Source organism: Trichomycterus rosablanca, chromosome 11 (genome assembly GCF_030014385.1).
Source record: "Trichomycterus rosablanca isolate fTriRos1 chromosome 11, fTriRos1.hap1, whole genome shotgun sequence".
In the NCBI taxonomy this organism is placed as follows: Eukaryota; Metazoa; Chordata; class Actinopteri; order Siluriformes; family Trichomycteridae; genus Trichomycterus; species Trichomycterus rosablanca.
In genome coordinates this window covers 23,135,412-23,154,100 of record NC_085998.1, presented here as the reverse complement: position 1 = coordinate 23,154,100, position 18,689 = coordinate 23,135,412, and the positions used below count along the sequence as shown (strand labels likewise).

The window sequence follows — 18,689 nt, the reverse complement described above, 5'->3', positions numbered from 1 at the left end:
TAAAAATCAATGACAATTTATTTACATTTGAAAAGAACGCTGCCATTTGTCTGCCAGTTTTTGTAACTTTTTGTAAAAAAAGTTGTGCCACACTGGATGCTGGGGTTGCATTCACTGCTAAGGAAGCATTGGATGCTCCCTTGTTCTTCAGTCAGATTATCGCTTAGAATTAAGGCAGCTTTTTAAGGCATCTAAGAATTCGGACAGCCTTCTTCTTGGTAGAGTGCACAGGATGAAATAAAAAGCTGTCTATGTAGAGAGCTCACTGAATGTACACTGGATGTGCTAAATACTCACAGGAATGACAGTCTTTAGCAATACCAAAGACTATGACAAAAATCTTTACCAAGGCCAAAATAAAAACAATCCTTAGGCGCCCAGGTGGCACAGCGGGATATTCCGTTAGCACACCAGCGCCAAAATTCTGAACTCCTCGGTTCGAAACTCGGCATTGCCACCGGTCGGCTGGGTGCCATATAGCGGGCATAATTGGCAGTGCCTGCAGCAGACTCTAATTGGCTGCCTATCTGCTAGGGCGGGATGACCGGACTATGCCGGGTGGGGTCTTCAAGCGCTGTGCAAGGACCCTGATTAGAAGATAGAGGCGCCTGTGCAGAAGCATGGGTGAATAAGAAAGGGTCCGCTAAGGACTGCTCACAGGTCGGAGGAGACTTGAATCGGAAATTTACCTTCCTCTAATGCAGTTGTTCTCAAACTTTTTATACCAAGTACCACCCATTATCAAATCAAAACTTCCAAGTACCACCTATGTTTCTCATCACAGAACCACATATGGCACACATTAATTAGGTGTGTGTGTGTGTATATACTGTATATTAGTGATGGGAATTATGGCTTCTTGAAGGGAGCCGGATCTTTTGACTCCGTTCAAAAAAAATGGCTCTTCGTTCTTTGGGAGGCGCTACTAGGTAAACTATAAGACACCCCCGAAATTAATATAAAATTTTGCTACCTTGCCTTAAATGTAGGCCTGATTCAAACAACACTTAAATGAGAAAAAAAGATTTATTTCAAAGGGGAAAAAACTACAGGGAAGAGACGTACTGTGGTTGCATTGCATTAAGTTTCAGAAAAATCCTTTCTTGTACAGAGATGTGCCTGTGTTTGTTTCTGCTTTAAAACATAAGCGCCGTGAAAGAACCAGATTTAACACAATTAAACAAGTTTATAGTTTATTTCTCAATTATTTGTCATTATACTACTAGCGCTCTCTGTGTGTGTGTGTGTGTGTGTGTGTGTGTGTGTCTCGCTCGCTCTCCGCGATACTGAAAGTGTTTTCGGATGCGAATTTCAACAATAAACAGCTCTTATTACGGCTTACGAATAATTCCCTCTACTGATGCGAAGCTGATAAGAACTGCGCAGAAATAAAAGACTCGGTTCCTTTCGTTCATTTCAAAGATCCGTTCAATAGAATCGGATCGTTTGCGAACGACCCATCACTAGTATATATGCAGTTACCATTTGAGTGAGGGGTGCGCCTGTTTAGCGGAGCACAGACTTGTGATGTCAGGAACGAGATCAGTGAGCTTCAAACGCAGATCTGGCTCTGACAAAAGCGAGAGACCTACTGATAACGTTTCGGAAATTTCGAGATGGAAACCACGAACGTGAAGTATAGACGTAATGAAGTACGGTGCGTAGCCCCGAATATTAAAAAAAACACATTAGATTTAATACAATTTGTTTTAATTAAACTGATTTTATTAAAACAAAATTATAAGAACTTTGAAACAGATTTTTTAGTACGTCTGTACTAATACCATGCCTAATTACTAATTAGTGTGCTACTGCTGATGTCTAGGCATATTGTTATGCACAGTACAACTAGAATGGCTAAAAAGGCAAGCAAAAGTATGAGGACATGTGTGGAAAGGATGTGTGATTAGAACAGACATAAAGCTGTTAAGCTAAATCTGGAAACCACGAACGTGAAGTATAGACGTAATGAAGTACGGTGCGTAGCCCCGAATATTTAAAAAAACACATTAGATTTAATACAATTTGTTTTAATTAAACTGATTTTATTAAAACAAAATTATAAGAACTTTGAAACAGATTTTTTTAGTAATTTGCACATTTTGTTTCATATTTTCTTTTTTTATTTATAATTATTAAATTATTTATTTTTTCAGTGCATGTAATTACTTTTCCGAGATTATCTGACGTACCACCTCATGCTGCTTCGCGTACCACAGTTTGAGAACCACTGCTCGAATGCAATCAGGGATCCCCAGCAGCGGAAGACAAATTGACTACACTAAATCAGGAGAAAAACGGGAGAAAATGCGTAAATAAATAGGAAAAAAAGCAATCCTTCATTTCTTGAAAGGGGATTTAAAAAACAACACAAGAACAGCACTTGATAGACTACCCTTCCTATCATAATTATAACCATGGTGTAAGCATGGCGTAAAATAACTAAATAAATAAACAAACAACTGAGTTTGTTTATTCACTGTGACTAATGTAGTTCTTTCAGTCCATTTTGTTGCACTAGCATTAACTTGGTCAACAAGCTTAAAATTAACTTATTAAGGTTTTATGATGAATTACAAACTTTCTTTCTTTGTTTTGCTCCAGCTCATAAGACTTCATCCAATGAGCCAGAGTACTTGTGTAAGTGGATGGGATTGCCCTATGCAGAGTGCACTTGGGAAGATGGTGCATTATTGGGGAAAAAGTTTCAGTCATGCATAGATAGCTTTAACAACAGAAACAACTCAAAGACCATGCCCTCAAAAGACTGTAAGGTAAGAAGCTAATTCCCCCCCCCCCCCCCTTTTTTCTTCCACTTTAGCGCATCCAATTTCTGCCCGTCAATCATCCTCTCACTAATGCTGGTCCCTGCTCCTGATTGGGGAGGACGAGGCTGCTCCACACCCCCTCCGACGCGTGCACAGAACATCTTATCACCTACACTTGACGAGTGCAGTGCAGTACAGCGCTGTGTACGGAGAGTTACACCCTCTACCGCACTCCTTTCCCATCTCCGTGCAGGCGCCACCAACCAGCCAGCAGAGGTCGTAATCGCACTAGTCTGAGAGAGAGTCCCTGTCCGGCTTAATTCCGCCCCTATCTGAACAACAGGCCAATCGTTGTTCATGTGGCCGCTCAGCCTCAGCCGGCAGGCAGAACCGAGTTTCGATACGATGTATTCGAGACCTCAGCTCTGGTGAACAGCGTGTGTTTTTACCGCTGCGCCACCTGAGCGGCATTAATTTACTTCTTTTAAAATCTTCACATGACAACACTGCTTTAGTATAATTGACAGATACAGATAATTAGAACATGTACATGTGCCTTATCGTATCTTGAATATTTATGGCAATATGTTAGCATTAACTTTGTGAACAACCTAAACAATTTTCAACTAGCTATCCTGTTTTCTAGTCAAGTGAATGAATAAAGGATTGATTTGTATTTTAAACACATGCGTGCTTTTATAGGTGTTAAAACAGAGGCCCAGATTTGTGCCACTGAAGAAGCAGCCCTCTTTCATCGGTGATGAGAACTTGCAGCTGAGGGATTACCAGTTAGCTGGGGTGAACTGGCTGGCACACTCGTGGTGCAGGTACTTTTTGGATTTTTGCAGCTGAATACTGCCTATAAACCAGTTACGTCTGTACTAATACCATGCCTAATTACTAATTAGTGTGCTACCGCTGATGTCTAGGCATATTGTTATGCACAGTACAACTAGAATGGCTAAAAAGGCAAGCAAAAGTATGAGGACATGTGTGGAAAGGATGTGTGATTAGAACAGACATAAATCTGTTAAGCTAAATCTGACCACTGTATCCACCTCACAGCAACACTACCAAAGGTATCTGGACACCTGACCATAAGATTGTTGGATTTGAAAAGCATGGGCAATATGGAGTTGGTCAAAATCCCTTTGCGATTGTGTGAGCATTTTGTAAACATCACAACTGATGATCCAGTTCAATAATGTGGAATGTTTAATGGTGTTCAGGTCAGAGCAGAAGCTTTGCCCATACTTTTTAAACAGTCAGGTCGATTTCATGAGGACCGTTGAATATTCCTTTAGCAATACTCAGGCACTGTGGCTCGGTGGGCAGCACTGTCGCCTCACAGCAAGAAGGTCCGGGGTTCGAGTCCCATGTGAAGTTTGCATGATGTATAAATCTTGTATAACCAGTAACCGACAGGAGTGTGTAAAACATGACGTTAAAATCCTAATAAATAAATAAAATAAATAGCAATACTCATTGCCATATGTTTGTATCTGTTGCTAATGTGGCTGTGTCTTGTTTTTTCTAGGTGCAACAGTGTGATCTTGGCTGATGAGATGGGCCTGGGAAAAACCATCCAGACCATTTCATTCCTTTCCTACCTGTTTCATCAGCACCAGCTCTATGGACCCTTTCTCCTGGTCGTGCCCCTCTCCACTCTTACCTCCTGGCAGCGCGAGTGGGCCACCTGGGCTCCTGACATGAACGTTGTGGTCTACCTGGGGGACGTCATGAGCAGAAAGACGGTACAAATGCACCTCATAATGAATGCAGATGTTTATAATACAGTATCATCTGTGCATGCATGTATGTGTGTTTTATTACTTTTTTGTTTCATATCTTACTCAGACTGATTTTGTTTTTGTTCCTTAATTAGATCCGAGATTACGAGTGGATTCATCAGCAAACTAAACGGATAAAGTTCACCACACTTTTAACCACGTATGAGATTCTGCTGAAAGATAAGGTAAGAGGAAAACAATTTTCTGCACTGATGTGGTGCACACGTTACGTTTTTGACCATTGTGTATGTGTGCTGCGATGTGTGGACTCATGACTTCATAGCTGCTTGTTTTTCTTTCTACAGGGTGTTTTGGGGAACATAAACTGGGCCTTTCTTGGGGTAGATGAGGCCCACCGACTGAAGAATGATGACTCGCTGCTATATAAAACACTGATTGATTTCAGATCCAACCACAGGCTGCTTATTACAGGAACTCCACTGCAGAACTCACTCAAAGAGCTGTGGTCCCTCCTGCACTTTCTCATGCCTGACAAGTAGGTCCTGCAGTACTTCTGTTAACATGAGTGGAAATCTGAGAAATCTCAGAGGCTGGCAAATGTGAAAATTATTAGCCGATGTAATAATGAGTGTTGTTTAGTAATGAGTAGGGCCTTACTAAATTCACGGGAAAATGTGCTTAATTTTACGGACCTCGCAGATATCACAGATTAAAGAAAAGTGCCACATTTCAGTCATTAAATAACACTCATAAATTACATGATAGAATTAATGGAAGCTACAATACACAGCACAGCCTACCTTAATGGTTAAATGTAAACCTAGAACATGTTCAGGCTTCATGTTCTGTCTCAAATCCGAAAGCACTCGTCCAAGTTTTGACCAACACCCCCCCCCCCCCCCCCCCCCCCCCCCTTCTGCATCCACAGAATTGGTTTTCCAAACTCATTTACCTGAGTAGTGTTTACTAACCGATTGCTAACTAAATTGCCGTAGGATTGCTAGAACCGCCTCATAGTGCAAATGAACCAGTAAACGTGAGACACTTAAATGCTACGTAAATGAAAAATGTTAGATCGCTAAACACAGACCTTACATTTTGAATTTTACAGCAAATTGCTTATTACACGGAAAACGTCTCATGGTTCGTGGCTCGATTTTCATGGCCGTGAATTAGGTAGGGCCTTATGAAGGTTCTTCTCAGTCCCATTTTGTGGTTGCAGGGAAATAATTAGCACAACTGGCCCATGGCCCTAGTCAGATGTGCAATTCATGTGAATTAATTATGTATGATTAGAAGTCCATAACTGTCAGTGATGTAAATCCAAACTGATTTTACCAGCATTGTGTCCAAATCAAACAATTGTTTTAGTTCCTTTTTTTTCAGACCCAGCTAGCTGCGTTGACATGTCATTGCACATGTAAGGTCAAGGATGCATCCCAAACTCCCCAGCAGACAATCATGTCTGTATGTAAATTCCCCACTGGCCAGTAGCTCTTCTTGGGATTTGAACCCTGGATCCCAGCAGTAGTGGGTTAGTGTAATTTACCACTGCACCACCCAAGTGCCCTAAACACTAATGAGTATGCTCACATATTAACAATGTAATGACATATAGTTTGTTATTTAGAAGAATTGTCTGATGAATATCATTACCTGCTGCCATTATCTCCATTTGCCAATACTAGAAACTATTAGAATAAAAACTTTGCAGTGCTGTAATTTTATACATAGTGTGCTATTTAAGACACAGCAGCTCTTTACTGTCATATTAGCACCCTGATGCATTGGCTGCTCACTTGGCCAACTAATCATTGGGTAGTGCACACTGACTGAAGTCTGAATTTCAGGCATGCTGAAAAAGATTACAGCTTGGATTACTACATTGTGACTGAAGAAAGCAGCATGCTGAGCTCAGCACTTGCAACTTTCTTGAATTCTTTGTATGTTTTGTATGTTTATTAAAGACTATTAACAAAGAACCAAATGTGAATATGATGAGAAATGCAGAAAGATCCTCATCTGTATAAGCAGATGAGTCTTGGAGCTTAGGTGTCCGAAGACTGCACCAATGATTGTTTTAGAGCTCTACAATAAATAACTTTTTATTGTAGGCCAAAACTGAACCACAAGTTTGTTCTTAATGCATTTTAATGGCATCCTTATCAGATCTGCTAAAATCCTGTAAGTTATAGTTTGCACTCTTGTCTTGTTTCAGATTTGAGTTGTGGGAGGATTTCGAGGACAAGCATGGGATGGGCAGGGACAATGGCTACCAGAGCTTGCACAAAGTGCTCGAGCCCTTCCTGCTTCGTCGTGTGAAAAAGGATGTAGAGAAATCACTGCCTGCCAAAGTGGAGCAGATCCTCCGTGTAGACATGTCGGCACAGCAAAAACAGTATTACAAGTACGTCATACTCTTGTCTGCATTTCAGCTTTCAAATTCAGCTTTCAAATTCAGCTTTCTGTCACCTCACAAATAGAAGGTCCTGGGTTCGATTCCCAGGTGAAGCGGTCAGAAAAAATGTGCAAATTAGATGGTGCTAAATCCGGACTATAAGTTCTCTCTCAGTCTCTCAAGACATGACCAATTACTACTCCTCCCGCCCTCGCCGTTTCCAACCAAAATATAAAAGTGTGGAAACTTTTTGAAGATCCCTCGTATTTTAGTGTTTATTCTCTAAGTGTAACCTTAAGAGTGAATCTAATCTCTGCTTTGGGTTTTGCATTGAAGGTGGATTCTGACAAGGAATTACAAAGCCCTCTCCAAAGGCACCAGGGGCAGCTCATCGGGCTTCCTCAACATTGTCATGGAACTGAAAAAGTGTTGCAACCACTCATTCCTTATCAAACAGTCTGAGGACGCAGAGCATGAGAATTCTCAGGATCACTTGCAGGTTTGATGTGCTTGTAATACGGATGCTTTTGTTCCATGATTTTTTTGTTTGTAGAACCTATTCAAAGTTATCTGCCTTTGCTTTTGGACAGGCGTTAGTTCGTGGCAGTGGGAAGCTTGTGCTTCTGAATAAACTGCTCACAAGGCTAAGGGAACGAGGCAATCGTGTACTTATCTTCTCTCAGATGGTCCGTATGCTTGACATTTTGGCTGATTACCTGACCAAGAGGCGCTACCCCTTTCAGGTAAGAAATACATGCTTCTATTATCTCTGAGGTGAAATTTAGGCATGAGTGAAACCTCTAGATTAACTTAAGACAAATAGTACCTCAACCAAGCTTTATATTCACTGTCCACACCATAATAATGGCTTTACAATTTGCAGAAGATAGATAGATAGATAGATAGATAGATAGATAGATAGATAGATAGATAGATAGATAGATAGATAGATAGATACTTTATTAATCCCGAAGGAAATTAAGGAAGGGACAGAAGGGACCCATAAGAAAAAAATTATATGTACTGACTCAGTCATGCCTTAGAGCAATAGAAACATGCAAAGCAGACCATCCAATTATTACCAGTATACAAAGATCCATCCATAGACTAACTGAGATGAATTACAACATAAAACTGTGCTGGGTACCAGGACACAGTGGAATACAGTGGGGTCAAAAAGTATTTAGTCAGCCACTGATTGTGCAAGTTCTCCTACTTAGAAAGATGAGAGAGAGAGGTCTGTAATTTTCATCATATGTACACTTCAACTATGAGAGACAAAATGAGAAAAAAAAATCCAGGAAATCACATTGTAGGATTTTTAAAGAATTTATTTGTAAATTATGGTGGAAAATAAGTATTTGGTCAATAACAAACAAGCAAGATTTCTGGCTCTCACAGACCTGTAACTGCTTGTAACTGCCTGTAACAGCTCTTCTGTCCTCCACTCGTTACCTGTATTAATGGCACCTGTTTGACCTCGTTATCTGTATAAAAGACACCTGTCCACAGCCTCAAACAGTCAGACTCCAAACTCAACCATGGCCAAGACCAAAGAGCTGTCGAAGGACACCAGGAAGAAAATTGTAGACCTGCACCAGGCTGGGAAGAGTGAATCTACAATAGGCAAGTAGGTTGGTATGAATAAATCAACTGTGGGAACAATTGTAAGAAAATGGAAGATATACAAGACCATTGATAATCTCCCTTGGGGTCAAGATCTCATTCTGTGGGGTCAAAATGATCATGAGAACGGTGAGCAAAAATCCCAGAACTACACGGAGGGACCTGATGAATGACCTGCAGAGAGCTGGGACCAAAGTAACAAAGGCTACCATCAGTAACACACTACGCCGAGAGGGACTCAAATCCTGCAGTGCCAGGCGTGTCCCCCTGCTTAAGCCAGTACATGTCCAGGCCCATCTGAAGTTTGCCAGAGAGCATATGGATGATCCAGAAGAGGATTGGGAGAATATCATGTGGTCAGATGAAACCAAAATGGAACTTTTTGGTAAAAACTCAACTCGTCGTATTTGGAGGAAGAAGAAGAACCCAAGAACACCATACCTACTGTGAAGCATGGGGGTGGAAACATCATGCTTTGGGGCTGTTTTTCTGCATAGGGGACAGGATCGTAAGATTTTAAGCCAAAACCTCCTTCCATCAGTGAGAGCATTGAAGATGGAACGTGGCTGGGCCTTCAGCATGACAATGATCCCAAACACACCGCTCGGGCAACGAAGGAGTGGCTCCGTAAAAAGCATTTCAAGGTCCTGGAGTGGCCTAGCCAGTCTCCATACCTCAACCCCATAGAAAATTTGTGGAGTCCGTGTTGCCCAGCGACAGCCCCAAAACATCACTGCTCTAGAGGAGATCTGCATGGAGGAATGGGCCAAAATACCAGCTACAGTGTGTGCAAACCTGGTGAAGACTTACAGGAAACGTTTGACCTCTGTCATTGCCAACAAAGGTTATGTTACAAAGTATTGAGTTGAACTTTTGTTATTGACCAAATACTTATTTTCCACCATAATTTACAAATAAATTCTTTAAAAATCCTACAATGTGATTTCCTGGATTTTTTTTTCTCATTTTGTCTCTCATAGTTGAAGTGTACCTATGATGAAAATAACAGACCTCTCTCATCTTTCTAAGTAGGAGAACCTGCACAATCAGTGGCTGACTAAATACTTTTTGACCCCACTGTAAGTGGAAAGCTTAGGGCAGTGATAGCTCAGTGGTTAAGATACTGGACTAGTAATCAGAAGGTTGCCAGTTTAAGCCCCACCACCACCAAGTTACCACTGTTAGGCCCCTGAGCAAGGCCCTTAACCCTCAATTGCTCAAAATTGTAATCATAATTGTAAGTCGCTTTGGATAAAAGCGTCTGCTAAATGCCGAAAATGTAAAGGAAAAGACAGATAAATTAGCCAGAAAGATAATAATGCAAAATACAACAAACACAGAAATCCCTGCTACAGATATCAAACCGTTATAAATAAATACAGGGGTTGGACAATGAAACTGAAACACCTGGTTTTAGACCACAATAATTTATTAGTATGGTGTAGGGCCTCCTTTTGCGGCCAATACAGCGTCAATTCGTCTTGGAAATGACATATACAAGTCCTGCACAGTGGTCAGAGGGATTTTAAGCCATTCTTCTTGCAGGTTAGTGGCCAGGTCACTACGTGATGCTGGTGGAGGAAAACGTTTCCTGACTCGCTTCTCCAAAACACCCCAAAGTGGCTCAATAATATTTAGATCTGGTGACTGTGCAGGCCATGGGAGATGTTCAACTTCACTTTCATGTTCATCAAACCAATCTTTCACCAGTCTTGCTGTGTGTATTGGTGCATTGTCATCCTGATACACGGCACCGCCTTCAGGATACAATGTTTGAACCATTGGATGCACATGGTCCTCCAGAATGGTTCGGTAGTCCTTGGCAGTGACGTGCCCATCTAGCACAAGTATTGGGCCAAGGGAATGCCATGATATGGCAGCCCAAACCATCACTGATCCACCCCCATGCTTCACTCTGGGCATGCAACAGTCTGGGTGGTACGCTTCTTTGGGGCTTCTCCACACCGTAACTCTCCCGGATGTGGGGAAAACAGTAAAGGTGGACTCATCAGAGAACAATACATGTTTCACATTGTCCACAGCCCAAGATTTGCGCTCCTTGCACCATTGAAACCGACGTTTGGCATTGGCACGAGTGACGAAAGGTTTGGCTATAGCAGCCCGGCCGTGTATATCGACCCTGTGGAGCTCCCGACGGACAGTTCTGGTGGAAACAGGAGAGTTGAGGTGCACATTTAATTCTGCCGTGATTTGGGCAGCCGTGGTTTTATGTTTTTTGGATACAATCCGGGTTAGCACCCGAACATCCCTTTCAGACAGCTTCCTCTTGCGTCCACAGTTAATCCTGTTGGATGTGGTTTGTCCTTCTTGGTGGTATGCTGACATTACCCTGGATACCGTGGCTCATGATACATCACAAAGACTTGCTGTCTTGGTCACAGATGCGCCAGCAAGACGTGCACCAACAATTTGTCCTCTTTTGAACTCTGGTATGTCACCCATAATGTTGTGTGCATTGCAATATTTTGAGCAAAACTGTGCTCTTACCCTGCTAATTGAACCTTCACACTCTGCTCTTACTGGTGCAATGTGCAATTAATGAAGATTGGCCACCAGACTGGTCCAATTTAGCCATGAAACCTCCCACGTTTCAGTTTCATTGTCCAACCCCTGTAAGTACATTAAGGAAAAATGGCAAACTGATTAAGACATGCAGACAACAAGCAAGTTACATGAGATACATTTAAATATTAGCAAGAATGCATCAAGGAAGATGAATGGACCCAGGTTATACACACAAGATGTAGAATAGGTCATACAAAAATAACTCACCAGTACGAATGCCCTAAATACACCAGAGAGAGGCATCTACAAATACCTGGAATTGTTAAAGAACCAAGAAAACACAAGAGCAATCCTAAACTTCCTGACTTAAACATAACACAGATCATGCAATAAATATACAATCATGTGTTTAAAGTAGTGTAAAACCCAAATAAATAAATAAATGTTAGCTGTGCTGTCCACTAGTCGGCTGATGGCTGGTTGAAGCTGGATGCACAGAGATGGTGAATAATGGAGAGCAATGCATGACTCTCAGTATGGCAGGTGAAAAGTAGCGGTTGGCAACTGTACATGTGTCAGAGGTGGCTTAGTAGATATGGCCCTTGACGGTCAGGGTGGGGGTCTGTAGCATCTGGGTAATTGGATACCACTAGATTGGGAGAAAAGGGAAAAATGCAGAAACAGAGTATTAAGAAAACTTATGTAAGTTATATTTAGTGCTGATATAGACTGAGCAGGTCCTCATGCAAAAAAATTTAATACATTTATACGCAGCCTGTCTTAAGAAACTTCACATTAAAAACATGTTAAGTTCTAAATTGACATTCCATTATAGATACATACACCGACAAAGCATAACATTATGACCACTGACAGGTGAAGTGAATAACACTGATTATCTCTTCATCATGGCACCTGTTAGTAGGTGGGATATATTAGGCAGCAAGTGAACATTTTATCCTCAAAGTTGATGTGTTAGAAGCAGGAAAAATGGGCAAGTGTAAGGATTTGAGCGAGTTTGACAAGGGCCAGATTGTGATGGCTAGACGACTGGGTCAGAGCATCTCCAAAACTGCAGCTCTTGTGGGGTGCTCCCGGACTGCAGTGGTCAGTATCTATCAAAACTGGTCCAAGGAAGGAACTGTGGTAAACCGGCGACAGGGTCATGGGCGGCGAAGGCTCATTGATGCACGTGGGGAGTGAAGGCTGGCCCATGTTGTCCGATCCAACAGACGAGCTAATGTAGCTCAAATTGCTGAATAAGTTAATGCTGGTTCTGATAGAAAGGTGTCAGAATACACAGTGCATAGCAGTTTGTTGCATATGGGGCAGCAACATATTAGAATGACGTGACAACACAATATTAGGACATAATGTTATGCCTGATCGGTGTATTTCTAACATCCAACAATAAAGGAATTTTGAAAATTGTTCAAATTTTGCCAATAATGAACCCATCAAGGGGCCCTAATCTTCTCCCAGTCAGACATAGCTACAACTGATAACCAATCCGCTGATAGCACCACTGGGCATTTGAAACCTAAATCCTAGTGGTAGTGGGCTAGCGTAATTTGTCACTTCGCCACATGAGCGCACTTAAAGATTTTCTTTCAAGGAATTGCATTTAAAGAGACGTTTTATTTGTTTATAGATTATGACAAATGTAGAACAATTACCTACCATGTGTTAGTGCAACATGATAAAATGACCCATATTAGAATTAAAGTAATATCTTTAATGTGACTTCATTTCCTTGTTAAAACTCTGCAGTGTAAACAGAGATTATGGGGCTGGTATTGCTTGTAGTGCCACAACATTACAGAGTACAGAGTTTCGAGTGGTGACTGTATGTTTGGAGCTGACTTTAGGCTGACTCAGGTGTCAGGGTTGCAGTGATATCTTGGATCATGCCCTCTACCTCTATTTTTACCCCTCAGTTATTTTTTGATGTGTACAGGCTTGGCTTGAGTTAGACGACACATAAGGCAGTGGTTATTTTTCCTGTTGTCCTAAGCAAATATTTGGATACGGAGGACATGGCGGCTGCATAACAAATGCAAAACTGTGTGCTATCTTGAATGAAGGTCTTGACCCAAAGCTTTTTCTTTGTTTCCATGTTTAGCGGTTGGACGGTTCCATTAAAGGAGAAATAAGAAAACAAGCACTTGACCACTTTAATGCTGAGGGCTCTGAGGTGAGTACCAGAACTAAAAAGCTTTTTTGGTTCGCTTTACATACATTTTCTGGATTTGGCAGCAGATTATTATTGTTATAGCTGTTACTGTGCTGAGGCTGGCAGATGTCTTTCTTCATATACCATGAAAGCCATAGCCAAATGCAATTCAGATATTGCACTGTTTAACCACCATATTATTATTACCAACGATTAAAAAATATTTTGGCAGCTTAGGGGTCACTGTAGCAGATCATTCTGATATACATATTTTATGTGGCAGTTTTTTTTTATGCCAGATGCCCTACCTGACGCAACCCTCCTTATTTTTAATTAGGCTTGGAATCTCCCCTATAAGCTTACTGATAAATCCACCTCCCAGTGGCTAGGCTGTTGGTAAACATAGCCAATCATGTCTGTAGATGCCCGACCGCTGATAGCACTGCTGAGATTCAAACCCCAGATCTCAGCGGTAGTAGGCAGGTGCCCTTTCATTACTAAGAAATACAGTATGGTAAGAAAAAGGTAAAAGTAAATCAAGGCTTAAGAGAGTATTTGTTTTTACTGCCAGGTTTTTCACACTTTGGAACACAATTCCAAATCAAGATTTTTTATAAGCTATTTTCTGGCTGTGTCTCAAACTATAACACATGCTACATAGTGTGTAACTATAACGTTTAAAGTGTGCTTATTTGACATACTATTTATTAGTACAGTAGTTTGGGATTTAGGGCACCGCTTTCTTCAGCAATCAAAGTTACAAGGTGCTGTTGCCCCGGGAAAGGCCAGAATCTTCAGCTTTCTATTTTAAAGCTTAAAAAATAAGACAATAAAGCTGGTTTTAATCAGAGTTTGCAGATAACTCTCCTGATTACTGAGTTCAGATGTTTCTGCCACACCTATTTCAAACGAGGCTCCGATACTAAACATCCGATACCGTGTGCCTAGTGCACGTTGCTGCGTTATGCCTAGTTCACACTACACGATTTTTGCCCTGATTTTCGCTCGGCGACTGGTCGGCGCTAGATTTGCCGGCTCGGGAGCAACTCGGCGTTCGCTCGGCGATCAAAACTCTGCTCTCGATCGCTAAGTGTGAACTACCCAACAACTCGATCCGACCGGCTCGCCGAGTGCTCGGCGACCGGATCGAGTTTTCTAGCATGTCAGATATCTGATCCAATAGGTATTGGTATCGGTATCGGCAAGTACAAAAATACATGTACAGTGTATCACAAAAGTGAGTACACCCCTCACATTTCTGCAAATATTTTATTATATCTTTTCATGGGACAACACTATAGAACTAAAACTTGGATATAACTTAGAGTAGTCAGTGTACAACTTGTATAGCAGTGTAGATTTACTGTCTTCTGAAAATAACTCAACACACAGCCATTAATGTCTAAATAGCTGGCAACATAAGTGAGTACACCCCACAGTGAACATGTCCAAATTGTGCCCAAAGTGTCAATTTTTTGTGTGACCACCATTATTATCCAGCACTGCCTTAACCCTCCTGGGCATGGAATTCACCAGAGCTGCACAGGTTGCTACTGGAATCCTCTTCCACTCCTCCATGATGACATCACGGAGCTGGTGGATGTTAGACACCTTGAACTCCTCCACCTTCCACTTGAGGATGCGCCACAGGTGCTCAATTGGGTTTAGTCCATCACCTTTACCTTCAGCTTCCTCAGCAAGGCAGTTGTCATCTTGGAGGTTGTGTTTGGGGTCGTTATCCTGTTGGAAAACTGCCATGAGGCCCAGTTTTCGAAGGGAGGGGATCATGCTCTGTTTCAGAATGTCACAGTACATGTTGGAATTCATGTTTCCCTCAATGAACTGCAGCTCCCCAGTGCCAGCAACACTCATGCAGCCCAAGACCATGATGCTACCACCACCATGCTTGACTGTAGGCAAGATACAGTTGTCTTGGTACTTCTCACCAGGGCGCCGCCACACATGCTGGACACCATCTGAGCCAAACAAGTTTATCTTGGTCTCGTCAGACCACAGGGCATTCCAGTAATCCATGTTCTTGGACTGCTTGTCTTCAGCAAACTGTTTGCGGGCTTTCTTGTGCGTCAGCTTCCTTCTGGGATGACGACCATGCAGACCGAGTTGATGCAGTGTGCGGCGTATGGTCTGAGCACTGACAGGCTGACCTCCCACGTCTTCAACCTCTGCAGCAATGCTGGCAGCACTCATGTGTCTATTTTTTTAAGCCAACCTCTGGATATGACGCCGAACACGTGGACTCAACTTCTTTGGTCGACCCTGGCGAAGCCTGTTCCGAGTGGAACCTGTCCTGGAAAACCGCTGTATGACCTTGGCCACCATGCTGTAGCTCAGTTTCAGGGTGTTAGCAATCTTCTTATAGCCCAGGCCATCTTTGTGGAGAGCAACAATTCTATTTCTCACATCCTCAGAGAGTTCTTTGCCATGAGGTGCCATGTTGAATATCCAGTGGCCAGTATGAGAGAATTGTACCCAAAACACCAAATTTAACAGCCCTGCTCCCCATTCACACCTGGGACCTTGACACATGACACCAGGGTGGGACAACGACACATTTGGGCACAATTTGGACATGTTCACTGTGGGGTGTACTCACTTATGTTGCCAGCTATTTAGACATTAATGGCTGTGTGTTAAGTTATTTTCAGAAGACAGTAAATCTACACTGCTATACAAGTTGTACACTGACTACTCTAAGTTATATCCAAGTTTCATGTCTATAGTGTTGTCCCATGAAAAGATATAATGAAATATTTGCAGAAATGTGAGGGGTGTACTCACTTTTGTGATACACTGTACTTGTACTCGGTTGGGAAAAAATGGTATTGATGCATCCCTACTTCCAACATTTAGGCAACAATTTAGGAAAAGCCTTTTCCTGTTACACCATAAGTGCCCCATACACAAATCGGTTAAGGTACTGGACTAGTAATCAGAAGGTCGCTGGTTCAAGCCCCACCACTGCCAGGTTGTCACTGTTGAGCCCTTGAGCAAGGCCTTTAACCCCTTAATTGATTTGACAGTATGCTGTCACAGTACTGTAAGTCGCTTTGGAAAAAAGCGTCTGCTAAACAATAAAAATGTAAATGAGGTCCATAAAGACGAGTCCTAATGGAGCTCTGAGACTCAATCTCATTGAACACTTTGATAAATTGGAACGTCAGTTGCCAGCCAAGCCTTCTCAATCAACATTAGTGTCTGACCTCTTAAATGTTTTATTAACTGAAAAATCCCACAGGTCCTTTCCTAATACTTGTGATAAGGCCTTTGTAAAGCACAGCTTGTCTATCTTCTGCATGGTTTTAAACTGATGAAAGCTTGACCAGAGGAAACCTTTGTGGACATAAAGAAAACATGCTACACTTCGAAATCAAAATAATCTGCAAAAGTCAGAATCAGTAAACTGGCTTGCAGGGCAATGACTAGTTCTTCAGCTGGTAAACCGAGTCGCTTGGGCAAATCAGAAATACTTCATGATGGCCACATATTGCACTACATTTGGTTTTAAAACCCTATGGTATACCCTATGGCTGTACATGGATCCTGCAGACCCCCCACTTTTAAAGTAGATAGTTTTGGATTTTAGACAGATATGGCAACCAGGTGAGGACTTTAGTATGACATTCCATGTTGTAATGTTGAACAACAATCTTCTTATATTACCATACATAAAGTCAATGCTCCATCTTAGCATCTTTTTTTCTGTGCTTTAGGATTTCTGTTTCCTCCTGTCCACCCGTGCTGGAGGTCTAGGCATTAACTTGGCCTCTGCAGACACCGTGGTTATCTTCGACTCTGACTGGAACCCTCAAAACGACCTGCAGGCCCAAGCTCGAGCCCACAGAATAGGCCAGAAGAAACAAGTAATTTGTTTTCAGTGCTTCTTAACCATATCACTAACTCTTTTTGATAAAAAAAACAAAAAACTAATATGTGTTTGATTTCTACCTTTAGGTCAACATTTATCGTCTAGTCACGAAAGGTACGGTAGAGGAAGACATTATTGAAAGGGCCAAGAAGAAGATGGTGCTAGACCATCTAGTCATTCAGAGAATGGACACCACTGGACGAACAGTATTAGACAACAGCTCAGGCAATTCAAAGTGAGTTTTTATTCTACACTTGTAACCATTAACAGAAGCATCAGTATGGAAATTAAATCGTGCTGAACTAAATTGTGCTAAACTACTATTTTCAGTACAAACCCCTTTAACAAAGAGGAGTTGGCCGCCATATTGAAGTTTGGTGCTGAAGAACTGTTTAAAGAACCTGAAGGGGAGGAGTTAGAGCCACAGGTATTCATTCATTCATTCTTCATTATTTAGCAGTTTGATTGATTGATTGATTGATTGAGTACTTTATTAATCCCCGAAGGGAAATTGTGGGATAATTGGGGTAATAAAGGTGAAATCATGCTTCCGTCTTTATATCTTGAATATTAATGCGTAACTGAATGCATATTACAGGAGATGGATATCGAAGAGATCTTACGGCTGGCTGAAACAAGAGAAAGCGATCAAGGCTCCAGTGCCACTGATGAGCTTCTGTCCCAATTTAAGGTCATTTAGCAAACTTTCCTAATCCTCAAAATACCTCATATGAATGTATGTTGAACTGTAATTACTGCATTTTTAGTTCCCTGCCCAGTTCTCTATACTAAATTGTGTGTGCGCTGACAGGTGGCTAACTTCACCATGGACGAGACACCCGAACTGGACGAGAAGCCAGTACGGGACTGGCAAGAGATCATCCCAGAGGACCAGCGGCGGCAGGTAGAGGAGGAAGAGAAACAGAAGGAGATGGAGGACATCTACATGCTGCCAAGGAGCAGGAGCTCCAACAAAAGGGTATGGAGCTGCCTCTGAACATGTCAGAAACAGGTCGTCATAAACATGAACATCCTTGGGAAGAACAAGAATGCCTTTATTTGTCATACATACAGTGTATCACAAAAGTGAGTACACCCCTCACATTTCTGCAAATATTTTATTATATCTTTTCATGGGACAACACTATAGAAATAAAACTTGGATATAACTTAGAGTAGTCAGTGTACAACTTGTATAGCAGTGTAGATTTACTGTCTTCTGAAAATAACTCAACACACAGCTATTAATGTCTAAATGGCTGGCAACATAAGTGAGTACACCCCACAGTGAACATGTCCAAATTGTGCCCAAAGTGTCAATATTTTGTGTGACCACCATTATTATCCAGCACTGCCTTAACCCTCCTGGGCATGGAATTCACCAGAGCTGCACAGGTTGCTACTGGAATCCTCTTCCACTCCTCCATGATGACATCACGGAGCTGGTGGATGTTAGACACCTTGAACTCCTCCACCTTCCACTTGAGGATGCGCCACAGGTGCTCAATTGGGTTTAGTCCATCACCTTTACCTTCAACTTCCTCAGCAAGGCAGTTGTCAT

At 41.9% G+C, this 18,689-nt stretch overlaps 1 protein-coding gene across 2 annotated transcripts in view; it reads left to right on the top strand.

Annotated features, from left to right (window-relative positions):
• The window catches only part of chd2 (chromodomain helicase DNA binding protein 2), a 69,227-nt gene that overhangs the window by 33,794 nt on the left and 16,744 nt on the right, over positions 1–18,689 (top strand). For both annotated transcript variants that reach the window (XM_063005301.1, XM_063005300.1), the window contains 14 exons: positions 2,605–2,774; positions 3,471–3,595; positions 4,306–4,522; positions 4,654–4,743; positions 4,864–5,054; positions 6,738–6,926; positions 7,254–7,416; positions 7,508–7,660; positions 13,192–13,263; positions 16,974–17,123; positions 17,215–17,363; positions 17,459–17,555; positions 17,727–17,819; positions 17,940–18,107. In XM_063005301.1, coding sequence (XP_062861371.1) covers positions 2,605–2,774; positions 3,471–3,595; positions 4,306–4,522; positions 4,654–4,743; positions 4,864–5,054; positions 6,738–6,926; positions 7,254–7,416; positions 7,508–7,660; positions 13,192–13,263; positions 16,974–17,123; positions 17,215–17,363; positions 17,459–17,555; positions 17,727–17,819; positions 17,940–18,107 — 2,027 coding nt within the window. The remainder of the gene's footprint in view (positions 1–2,604; positions 2,775–3,470; positions 3,596–4,305; positions 4,523–4,653; positions 4,744–4,863; positions 5,055–6,737; positions 6,927–7,253; positions 7,417–7,507; positions 7,661–13,191; positions 13,264–16,973; positions 17,124–17,214; positions 17,364–17,458; positions 17,556–17,726; positions 17,820–17,939; positions 18,108–18,689) is intronic.